The sequence below is a fragment of the Sphaeramia orbicularis genome, chromosome 9 (genome assembly GCF_902148855.1).
Source record: "Sphaeramia orbicularis chromosome 9, fSphaOr1.1, whole genome shotgun sequence".
NCBI lineage: Eukaryota > Metazoa > Chordata > Actinopteri > Kurtiformes > Apogonidae > Sphaeramia > Sphaeramia orbicularis.
The window spans coordinates 43,964,871-43,977,038 of record NC_043965.1 but is presented as its reverse complement, the minus strand read 5'-3'; the positions used below and the strand labels follow the sequence as shown (position 1 = coordinate 43,977,038).

General features: G+C 41.9%; 1 protein-coding gene across 1 annotated transcript; it reads left to right on the top strand.

Annotated features, from left to right (window-relative positions):
* The first annotated feature begins 326 nt into the window (after positions 1–326).
* Positions 327–9,266, top strand: LOC115426226 (scavenger receptor cysteine-rich type 1 protein M130-like). Its single transcript, XM_030144232.1, has 7 exons — positions 327–375; positions 3,918–3,950; positions 6,191–6,293; positions 6,461–6,481; positions 7,454–7,593; positions 7,675–7,977; positions 8,883–9,266. Exons 1-7 carry the CDS (start codon positions 327–329, stop codon positions 9,230–9,232), a joined length of 999 nt encoding a protein of 332 aa, XP_030000092.1. The 3' UTR covers positions 9,233–9,266.
* The last annotated feature ends 2,902 nt before the right edge of the window (positions 9,267–12,168 follow it).

Sequence of the window (12,168 nt, the reverse complement as noted above, 5' to 3'; positions counted from 1 at the left end):
AACCACCCCCCCCCCCCCCCCCCAAAAAAATAAATAAATAAATAAATAAATAAATTCCTGAACCTGAAGAAATGGCTTTGAGAGCCCTGCTTTAAAGTGTCAGTGACTGGTTGTGGTGTTAGAGCTGCGTCACATTCATCAGGACAGTTTTTGGGTTGACCTCTGAACACGTCTGATGTGATGAAATGTTTGAGGTCGACTGTGACACTGAGCAGCGGAAGCATCGATGAGGAGATAAGAATGAAGGAGGACGAGACCGGAGTCCTGATAAAAGCCAGAGACAGTGAAGAGGTCGACTCAGAGAAGAGAAGACCATCTGACTGGTCATGGACCACACCGTCTACATCCTGGTGTTCCTTTCCATGAACATTCCAGGTAGGAACAGGATGGATGAGGACTGAAGTCTGGGACACAACAGAGTGTGTGTGTGTGTGTGTGCTTTGATGGACAACAGGCTTTGAATCCACCACACTGTGAACCAAGGTTATTATCGTTAACGAAAACTAACGAAATGACAAAAACGAGAGTTGAAAAAACATTTTCGATAACTGAAATAAATAAAAACTATAATTAAAAGAAAAAAACGATAATGAACTGAAACTGTATTGTGTGCTTACAAAACTAACTAAAATGTATAAAAATTATGGATAAAATTCCCTTAATTTTCATGTTTGTCAATGTCGGATTGATGTGAAATCAATTTATTTTGAGCAATTTGCCTGAGCAATTTTAGCTAGTGGCATCATACGACACTTGACAGTCCGTCGCTTCTCGTCACTGGTGGTTTCCAGTCATCTTTTGGTCCCCACTCTACCTGGAAACATGTAGACTAAAGTTGGAAGAAAGCAGCAGAGTCTTTTCTGGGATTTATTTGAATGCGACAGAGAAGAAGAGAAAAGATATAACAAAACTAAAATTAATACTAAAACTAAACTAAAACTAAACATTTAGGTAAAAAATGAAAACTAATAAAAACTAGCAAACCTGCTCTAAAAACAAATTAAAACTAACTGAATTAGAGAAAAAAAAAGTCAAAACTAAATTAACCCTTTCATGCATGAATTATGAGAACCTTAATCAACATTTATTTCCTGAGTGTTTTTATTCCTCTTTAGGCATGAAAAAAAACAATGCGACTGAAAATTTTCTTATGAACCTATTTTTCATGGAGTTAAAAAAATGTCAGCTTGACACCATGTGTTTAATTTTGGAAGCAAAGAAACATGGATTTACTGATATATCATGTGAAAACTATAAAATAAAAACCTTTTTAATGCTGCTAATCTGCTGTTCTCTCACATTTTAACATACTCTAATACTAGTCATTACTCACTTCATGGAAATAATATGCAAAAAAAACCAACTTTTTTGTTAAAAAAAAACAAAAAATCAGTTAATTGCAGTTTAGTAACAATAACAAGCATTGCCAAAGCAGCTCAATGGTTTTTGTTTAGCTCTACATTTCGGGACTCATGCCAATACATAATCGTCTATGCACTTTCGGATTCCTTGGTATTTTAATGTTGTATTTTCAGATCCAACAATCGAACATGTCGCGCGTCCTCTGGTGTATGGTCCTACAGTGTGAGCAGTCAGGTCGCATATGAGCATCGGTCCGCACAGTGTGAGAACATGACTCGTGAGCCTGACTTTACGATTGATTCGCACAGTTTGAGATGGAGCTGCGTGCAACGATTGAAATAATCGCACAGTGTATGGCCGCCATAAGGGGTAGTGGTGTACTCATTCTTCTCTGAAATGGTCCAGTCCTTCCAGACCTTTTTCATCATCATCAGTCATTGATGTCACTTTCGGACATTCCATTTTAAATATTTTAATAAGGTTTTTCCCAGGATTGTCACAGATTTTCCCAGGATTATCTCTGGACCTGCTGCGGTGGTCCTGCCTCTCTCCTGCCTTCATCATCATCACTCACTTATCCTCAACTGCCTCCATGTGTCTCCCCCTACTCCCCCCTTCTCCCCCTCTCCCCCAGTCTCTATCTCTATCGCTCTCTCTTTTTCTCTCTCTCTTTACCCCAACTGGTCCTGTCAGACGTCCATCCTCCAGGAGTCTGGTCTGCTCCAGGTTTCTGCCTGTTTAAAGGGAAGTTTTTCCTCGCCACTGTCACCAGTCACAAGTGTTTGCTCCTGGAGGATTCTGTTGGGTTTCTGTAAATTGGCTTAGAGTCTGGTTTTGACCAACTCTATATATAAAGTGTCATGAGATAACTTTTAGTTGTGATCTGGCGCTATATAAATAAAATTTGATTGATTGAGTGATTTGATTGGTTTTCCCCTGTAAGTCACTTTGGAAAAAAGCGTCTGCCAAATGCATAAACATAAACATAAACTATAAACAGATGTGACAACTTTGTTTCCTAAAGTATTCTCCATGTCGTCAGCAGCTGGAACCGTCTCTGTTCCATGGGCTTTGGACATCTGTTTACCACTATCAACCACAAACCGCACAAATGCCATCTAGAACACATTGAAACAACATTAAATGGACGATCACATGATTCAGTTGTTTCTGCAGTAAATCTGTCCATTTGTGTGTTTCTTTGGTCACTGCTCCTCTGTTTTGCTGTGTTTACCTCCATCTGACCAATGATTGGAACTGAATTATGGCAGATTTCTCAGACCCCTGTGTTTGGAGGGTCAAACAGCCCCTCCTCCTTAGAATTAGAAGAATTGCCTTTATTGTCATTTGACAGTACAAAGTACATCAAACGAAATTTAGTTGGATGATTAGGGACATCGGGCCACGCACCTGCTAGAGCGCTGCCACAAACCCTTTTCTTCAAAAATTCCAGTGAAGAACAGAAGATAACGCAAAGCACAAATATAAGACATCATACAGTTTTCACACAGTACATGTGGACACATGCTGGAATTTTTTGATGGATTTGAAAGGGAATTGGGGGACAGTATGAACATTAAGGCAGACAGCAGATGTGAAAAAAAAAAACGATGGGGGTAGGGAAGATGCATGTATGTACTGTGTAATAATTGTGGAATGTGTATGCAAAGATAAAGAGACTCTAGTGGGTCATTCTGTACCAGTTCAGTTCAGTTCTTATCAGTTCTTATCAGTCCAGCCCTACTGTTGTCCTGGCCATGGAAGATGTTTTGACTGCAGGGGGAGTAGATTAGAGAAGAATCTGCTGCTTCCTCAGCTCTCAGGGGAGAAACAATTTAGGCCTTAGCCCCTCCCCTCCGACTCATCGAGAATCAGGACGCCCCTACCGACCCCTTCATGTGAATGCGCAAATGGAGGGGGAAGGCTAAAAGGGAGGGGCCAAGGGTTGAAATGGTATTGGGTCTTTGTGTTTCCTCTCAACCACTTTCACGACTTTTTTCACTTCCTGTTTGTCACAGCAGCTTCTGATTCCAGCTCTCTGATTGGTTCCACAGTCTTTCCATCAACTGCTATTACACAATCCACTGACAGAACCTGTTCAACTCAACATCTGGGTTCAAATGATTAATATATGAGTTTAATAACTACAGATCAGTTCTGGTTTAATGTTTTTTTTTTTTTAATTCAACCATCAAACATAAACTGAACAATAATCAGTTTAATCCAGTCTGGGTTGATTTCAGTCGATTCATTCACGATTCCTCCAGTTTGACTGATACTGATCAACCTAAATGTGTCAGTTTCATCTTGTCGTTGTTCATCTACTGCGGTTCAGTCATGTCATATATTTGTATTTGAACCTTCATCTGTGTCACATGTGCTGGTTTGGTATTTAGACGACATTTGTAAAAGTCAAACCACAAACACAATTCAGACAGATTTAGATCCAACCTGATCAGCCTCAGTTTCCTGTTTGGTTCCTAATGTGGACATGTTTTATTTCTAATCACAATATTGTCCTGTTTTCATGGCTGTCCTTTGTGTTTTTCCTGTAGGGCTCCTGCCTAAAAACAACACCACTTCAACAGGTAAGAAATGCATAAAGGAGGGATGTGAAGTGGGTTGAAGCTGAACATCCTGGTTCAGGTGGTTTTCATCTGAACAAACTGGAGCCAATGCAGAGGATTCAGGAAGGATGGGTTTACAGAAGCTCCACTGACTAGTGATGGGACTTTTGGCTCTTTGAAGGGAGCCGTTCCAATCAGGAGCCGTTCACTGAAAAGAGCCGTTCAAAAGACTGGCTCTTTTATGTTTTTTGCATTATTTCGAAACACCAGTGTTTTAATGACTGATTGACATTACATTGTAAAGGTGTTTAATTGGTGCAGCAGTACATATTATCTTACGATAAAAAAGAATAGTTAGTTCAAATGTGTGAGCTAAATACATGACATGAGAGGTGACATTAGGCAAATGCTGGAATTTGACCAAAAACATCATGGTACATTATGTGGACTAGTCTGTAGCCTAAAAATGAAGAAGAAAATAAAACATTTTCTGATGAAATAACATTTTACACTCCTCAAAACAAGAACAATAAATGTGTATAAACATACGGAAAAAATTGCACAAAACACAACAGTGATTAATCACTGCAATTACTTAAATACCTGAACTACAGTGCAATTCTCAGAAGAAGAACAATATGTTGGTAAACATACAGAAAAAATGCACAAAACACAAAAGCAATTTATCATTGCAATTATTTAAATACCTTAACCAAAAAAAAAAAAAAAAATGACTGGCTCTTTACAAAGACTCGGTTCCCATCGTTCATTTCAAAGAGCCGTTCAAAAGATTCGATTTGTTCGTGAACGTCACATCACTAGGAGCCATTCACCGAAAAGAGCCGTTCAAAAGACTGGCTCTTTTATGTTTTTTGCATTATTTGGAAACACCAATGTTTTAATGACTAAATAGGCTACAGCTGATGATTGACATTACATTTTAAAGGTGTTTAATTGGCGCGGCAGTAAATATTATCTTACGGTAAAAAAAGAATAGTTAGTTCAAATGTGTGGGCTAAATACATGACATGAGAGGTGACATTAGGCAAATGATGGAATTTGACCAAAAACATCACGGTACATTATGTGGACTAGTCTGTAGCCTAAAAATGAAGAAGAAAATAAAACATTTTCTGATGAAATAACATTTTATTCTCCTCAAAACAAGAACAATAAATATGTGTAAACATATGGAAAAAATTGCACAAAACACAACAGTGATTAATCACTGCAATTACTTAAATACCTGAACTACAGTGCAATTCTCAGAACAAGAACAGTATGTTGGTAAACATACAGAAAAAATGCACAAAACACAAAAGGGATTTATCATTGCAATTACTTAATTACCTTAACAAAAAAAAAATTTTAAAAAATGAACGGCTCTTTACAAAGACTCAGCTCCCATCGTTCATTTCAAAGAGGAAATTCGTTCGTGAACGTCACATCCCTACCACTGACCACACTCAGCTCCTGTTCCTGACATTTGGACAAGTGTGACTTTAACTCTTTCGGTGCCAGACAGTTAAGGGGCTAATAAGCTTTAAAAGTGCCACAGAATTTGGCTGTTTTTCAGTATTTCGCATCGTTTTTATAATCGAAGTCTGAATCGTCATCAGAACTCATTTTCTAGCAGATGGGACTGTTTTGACAGATCGTTGTGTTTACGATATTACTACAAAATGGCCATCTAATTTGCATATGATTTCATTCATAAATTCATTCATAAAATTTCCCCAAGCAGAAAACGAAAACGCGAGCTCTTCCTTGGTCAAAACCGCTCGGTAACATCCGACCGATTGCTACTTAGATTCAAAACGCACCGGACGCAGCCGATTCATTATTGATCGTAATTTGCAAGAAGATTTGAAAGAACATCATCGAAATGTGAGAAAGAAATGGGGGTGGATGGTTTGTTTGTACACAAATATGGCGTGTTCTCCAAAGCCGATCTGATCGGCCCGTGGCACTTTAAAGGTTGTATTTGTAAAGCCGATTTAATCGGCCCATGGCACTGAAAGAGTTAGAGATCCACAACTGAAGGAAACACTGACAAACAGGACCAGACTGACCCATTCAATTCACTGACTGAATGAATGATGGATGAACTGAGTCCGTTTGGACACAGATAATCTGTCAGTGGGACTGAAAACACTGTTCATACGTGGAAACCATATGTTGTCAGTAATCCAGTCAATGTGATCCAGATGGGGTATTGTGGTTCTGGACTGGACTCTGACTGGTTTGTCTTATTTCTACAGAGTCTGTCCACTTCAGGTTGGTTGGAGGAGCCAATCATTGTCATGGTAGCCTGGAGATGAAACGACAGGATGGAAACTGGAAACCAGTGAATGGGTTACTCTGGTACAGGAAGTTAGGAAACAGAGTTTGTGCAGAACTGGACTGTGGATCTGCTGTTTCAGTGACAGGCAGATACATTGGTTCAGATATAGATAATTGGAGGATCAGATCAAACTGTGATGAACCTTCACTGAGTGACTGTTGTATATCTGAAACGTTTCTCTATTCAGTCCTGGAGCTGAGATGTTCAGGTAAGAGCATTAACACTGAACCCTAACCCTTACACTGTCACTATGGGCTCGGTCAATATGTAGCCGATATATTAATTTAAGTTTTTTGCTGCACGGAGATTGTGTCAGTTTGCTTTTCTTATTCATTGTGTTTACAGTTTGGCTTTTCTTATTTATCATTGTTTACAGTTTGCCTTTTCTTATTTATCATTGTTTACAGTTTGCCTTTTCTTATTTATCAGTGGGTTTACAGTCCTTATGTTGACAGTGTTGCTAATTAAAGTTCCTTATTTTAATTTAGTAGTCTTCTGCTTCTTTGTGTTGAATCATATTTTGGGTATTATAAGAATTATGTTCATGTACAGTAAATATCCTGTGTATATCAATGCTCTTTTTTCATATATCGGCCAATATATCGGTTATCAGCTGATATATGGGATATCGGCGGATATATTGGATATTGACTTTTTTTTGCCTCCAATATTGGTATCGGCATCAGCCCCAAAAATCCCATATCGGTCGGGCTCTACTCTGTGGACTCTCAGATCCTGGTCGGTTCACGACTTCAGCTCAGATTTAATGTGAACTCACAAACTGATCAATATATCAATCAATCAATAATATCAATGTTCACAAACAAACAGCTGATGAACAACATGTCACGCAGAAGAAACAAACACAAACACATATGAATGTGAGTCCACAACAGTCCAGTAAAATCCACTATATTGTCCAAGCCCTAGATCCCAGTCTACTCCAGTCCACTAGAGTCCCTTAGAGTCCACTTCAGACTCTAGTTTTTTTCCAGTCTTCTTCCATCTATGTCCACAGACTCTGTCCGACTGGTCCATGGGTCCAGTGTGTGTTCAGGCAGACTGGAGGTCCGGTTTAACCAGTCAGGTCCTGGTCCTCAGTGTGTGAAGGACACTTGGACCTTCATGGTGCCCAGGTGGTCTGTAGGGAGCTGGCTGTGGGGCTCCTGGGCTCCTCCAGGGGGACGCTCTATGGAGAAGCAGAGGCTCCTGTGCTGCAGACGTTCCAGTGTGAAGGCCATGAGTCTGCTCTGCTGGACTGTGGAAGCTCAGGGTCACAGAACTGCTCATCTGGAACCGCTGTGGACCTTATCTGCACAGGTGGGTGGAGCTTTGACTGACACCAGCTTCTATCAGATCACTCACTTTGATCTCATTTATCTGTCACTTGTATTTGATCAGATCCTGATGATGTCAGACTGGTGGGAGGAGTCAGTCGCTGTAACGGTGAAGTAGAGATGAAATATCAGGGAGAGTGGAGATACATGGGATATTATAATTCCTTTGACCCCTGGACCCTGAAGGCAGCAGATGTCATATGTCGTCGACTGGACTGTGGATCTGCTGTTTCTAGGAGAGGATTTTATTCATCTAGTCCTACGTGGTCCATCAGCCCCTACTGTCTTCTGTCTACATCTACACTGAAGGACTGTGTGAAAACGGATTCTGGCTTCGGAGGCTACATCCTGTCCCTCACCTGTTCAGGTAAGTCTACTGATGATGGTCCAGATTCTGTCAGAGTTCTTCCATGAGTCCATTCAGGTGTGTTTTATCTGAGCTGTGTCAAACCAAACCCAGTCAGACCAGGTCCACACATTGGACAGTTGGACTGAAACATCAATCACATGCAGGTGAATTCAGTTCCAGTCCATGAACGTGGTCACATGACTCTGCTTTCCAACAGGCTGTTGAACAGCTCAGAAGGACTGAGTCCATTTGTTTGAACTGGACTTTGTGTTGGTCCATGTGCTCTTTTTCCAGCTCTGTGGGTCTGCTGGACTGAGGACACCATGGAAACATCACTGACACTAAACCATCTCCTTAAATGCAGATGTTTGACATGAGTCACATTTTTCCAGTTGTCTGAGATGAACCAGTGCACAGGTCACTGATCAAACACACTGCATTATGGTGCATTCACTGGCCATTGGGATTCTGTGTGTGCATCAAACCCACTGCCTTTGAAAAGACCCCACTCACACATATTGAATGTTCAGTCTGACTTAAGAATGACTGTGTCTCCACCAGCGCTGACGTTGAACTAACTCTAACCTGTGACTGAGGATCCACAGAGTGGACCTCTGGCCTGTTTGAGTCCAGTCTGAATGTAGACAGCGCCCTCTGTTGGAATCCAGGTCAACAACAGCACACACTCACTGTGTCCTTCAGCTCCACATTCAACACTAAACAGCCTTTTATTGGTGTGTTCTTTGTTCTGCTGTTTTCTTTTAGGACGTTGTGTCTCTGGTTGAACTGGTCCATGAGTCCTATTTAGTTCCTGTGTCACTAATGACTGACAGGAGGCTTTGAAAGAGTCCACCCTCACACTGCCGTCTGTCCAGGGTCATTTGTGTCTTTAAACATGTCTGTGTGTTGTTGTGTGTCCACAGACTCTGTCAGACTGGTCCATGGTTCCAGTCTGTGTTCAGGCAGACTGGAGGTTCGGTCCAACCAGTCCTGGACCTCAATGTGTGAAGAGGGTTTGGACCTTAATGATACCCAAGTGGTCTGTAGGGAGCTGGGCTGTGGGGCTCCTGGGCTTCTCCAGGGGGGGCTCTATGGAGAGGGGGAGGCTCCAGTCTGGACCAGTGAGCTCCAGTGTGAAGGCAATGAGTCTGCTGTCCTGGACTGTAGAAGGTCCAGCTCCACTGGGAAGACCTGTTCACCTGCAACAGCTGCTGGACTCACCTGTACAGGTACCAAGGGGGCGTGGCTTTCATATGACAGTGTGTTTCTTTGACTCATGTCTTTTTGTCTCTGCTTAGATCCAGTTCATGTCAGGTTGGTGGGACAGCCGAGCCGCTGTGCTGGCGCTTTGGAGATCCAACACCAGGGACAGTGGAGACCAGTAGAAGATGACTATGGAGACTGGGACCTGAAGTCTGGATCTGTGGTGTGTCAACATCTGGACTGTGGATCAGCTGTTTTAGTAAACAACACAGATGATTCTTCATCCAGAGTTGTGTGGTTTGTCTCAGTTCCTTGTGTAAAGCTGGCATCTGGACTGATGGACTGTGTTGGAACATACGGTCTCTATAATTTCTCATCTGGTGTGGACGTGGTGTGTTCAGGTACAAATGGACACAAACTGTGTTTAACTGAATTGTCAGTGACCAGATGGTTCTGACTCTGACATTAAAGTTATATCTAATGAATCTTTTCATTTCATCAGTTGATTATTTTGTGTCAGTTCATTGTTTTTTTCTGTAAAATGTGTCAAAAATTGACCTTTGTAATGTCCAGATCCCAAATGAACATCTTCATTTGGACCAGATGAGTCTGAAAACACAAAAAATATTTCCCATTAGTCTCATTTAGGACAAAAGGACCAAACGTTGACATGTGAGACTCTAAAACCACCACGTTTGTCATTTTTACCCATAATGCCTTTGAAGGTCAGCTGTGCTCTAAATGACACATTCCTTCATGTTTTCATTGGTCAGTGTTCATCCCATCTCAAACTCCTGTGGATCAGATCCATCTGTGTCTCTGAGGAGGATGGATTCTCTGACTGCTTGTTTGTGCTCATGTGTGCTGGTTGGTCCAATCATGTCTCTGTGTGTGGACAGATCTGCTGCCTCAGCCCAACATCTCCCTGTCTGATGGGGTCTTTGAGGTCTACCAGCAGGGGTTCCGGGTGCTCATGGGCTCCGACTTCACCATCACATGCTCCATCCAACCACAGTACCCAGGAGGCTCCTTTCAGCTGATCTCCGACACCAAGGAGTCGTTGAACCGCACCCTGCCAGCTGTCAATCACTCCGCCCATTTCCTGTTGTCTGCTGCGGGCTATGCCCACTGTGGCAACTACACGTGTGTTTATCACGTGGACGTTTTCAACCGCAGCTTCTCGTCGTCTCAGAGCCCCGCCCTCTATCTCACTGTGGGAGGTAACGTCAGGACAATCACACATAAAACACCCACAATGCATCAGTAACAGTCACATGACCATGTTCCACAACATTCCCAGTGAGCAGAGTGAACAGGTGTGAGGAGAACCACACTGGTAGACCTGAGATCAGGTAAACCTGGTCCAGTTGAACCTGTCAGAGACTGGGCTGAACCAACAAACACTCCTTTAATCTGAGCTCAGTTTAAACCACAGTGGAGTTTAAACCCAGGTTTAAAACCAGTCCATCCCGTTGAATGTGAAGCCCAGTTAGTGTCCACAGTTAAAGGTGAATCCGTAGATGTGTCTGTGTGGTCCACATGTCCAGGGTCTAGAGGGGGTCCACTGGTATCAGTCAGCCTATGAGCTGCAGCAGATGGAGGTCTGGAGCAGAGGTCACCAACCCTGGTCCTCGAGGGCTACTGTCCTGCATGTTTCAGGTGTTTCTCTCTTCCAACACACCTGATTCAAAGGAGAAGCCTATCATCAAGCTCTGCAGAAGCCTGAGAACAACTGTCAGGTGTGTTGGGAGAGGGAAACATCTAAAAAATGCAGGATAGTAGCCCTCGAGCACCAGGGTTGGTGACCCCTGGTCTGGACGAACACAGTTGGACACATGCACTAGTGTGAAATCTGTCCAATAGGACGAGTCCACTTCAGCAACATCAACCAACACTTTGAAGTCAACTTCAGCTCAACTCATGGTATCTACTAACCAGTCCGACTAAAACCTGTGTGTCTGAGGGTCCAGAATGTCCACAGATTAAAGTCCAACCTAAACTGTTCTGTATCTGACCAGTTGGAGACATTGGTCCTGTTTTTTCATTCTGTCTCGTGTGTCCACAGAGGCAAATTTTGTCTGAAAAACACAAACGTCTCAACCAGGATTTTATTAGGACTAGTTCAGATCTGTCCATTGGATAATTGCTGCACTGACCCATTCTATTATTATTCTATTCCAAGTAAAAATGAAATATTACAATTAAAAGTAAACATAAAATGACATGTAAAATGTAAGCCGCCGACCCGATATCACGTTATACATTTGAAATTCGGTATTTGAAAACACGTACCCAACATTGACAACGACGACGTAACTACATTCTTGCACACAGATCCTGCTTGGATGGAATAACAAAAGCAATAGTTTATTTACACAAAATTACCGCAGTTTTTCGATGTGAGGAGGATGGCGATGCCAGAGTCCAACTTCTCACTCAGTTTGAGCACGGAGGTTGGTAGGCGGGGCTTTTCAGAGTCATTATTTTTTAACACTGAAAGCTATCTTGCTCTTATTGGTGTTGAATTAACGTTGAGAGAGTCAATTTATTTTAACACTGAATATATGACACTGACAGTGTAAAACCTCTGTTAACTCCAATTATTTTCACCAACACTGGAAGTTTCTTGTTAAATTTTACTCTGTCCATTGTTGAAATAATTCCGAAAGAATTAAAATACTTTGACACTGCATTTTTTACACTGGCAAATTTACTGTGTAGTTCTCTGGTATTCCGTAGTGTCTCATGAGTTTCCAGAGTGTTGGACCGGTTTATGCTATCAAATGCTTTTTGACAGTCACTGAAGTTGACTAATACAGGCAGGTTCCACTCTACAGACTGTTCCACGATGATCCGCTGGGTGCTCTTTGATCAACACCTGACCTGTTCTTGTCAAATCCAGCCTGGTTCTCACGGAGCTTGTCCTCTGCTGCTTGTTTGATCCTCTGATATAGTTCTAGTGAAAATCTTTCCAGGTGTGGACTAGAGTGTTCTGCCTCTGGAGTC

Bases quoted from the DNA above. Each gene is read 5' to 3' on its own strand.
- LOC115426226 (XM_030144232.1), top strand. From the start codon at position 327: ATGGACCACACCGTCTACATCCTGGTGTTCCTTTCCATGAACATTCCA. The intron at 3,951-6,190 runs GTAAGAAATGCA...TTATTTCTACAG, and splicing joins AAACAACACCACTTCAACAG to AGTCTGTCCACTTCAGGTTG. The intron at 7,978-8,882 runs GTAAGTCTACTG...GTGTGTCCACAG, and splicing joins CCTGTCCCTCACCTGTTCAG to ACTCTGTCAGACTGGTCCAT.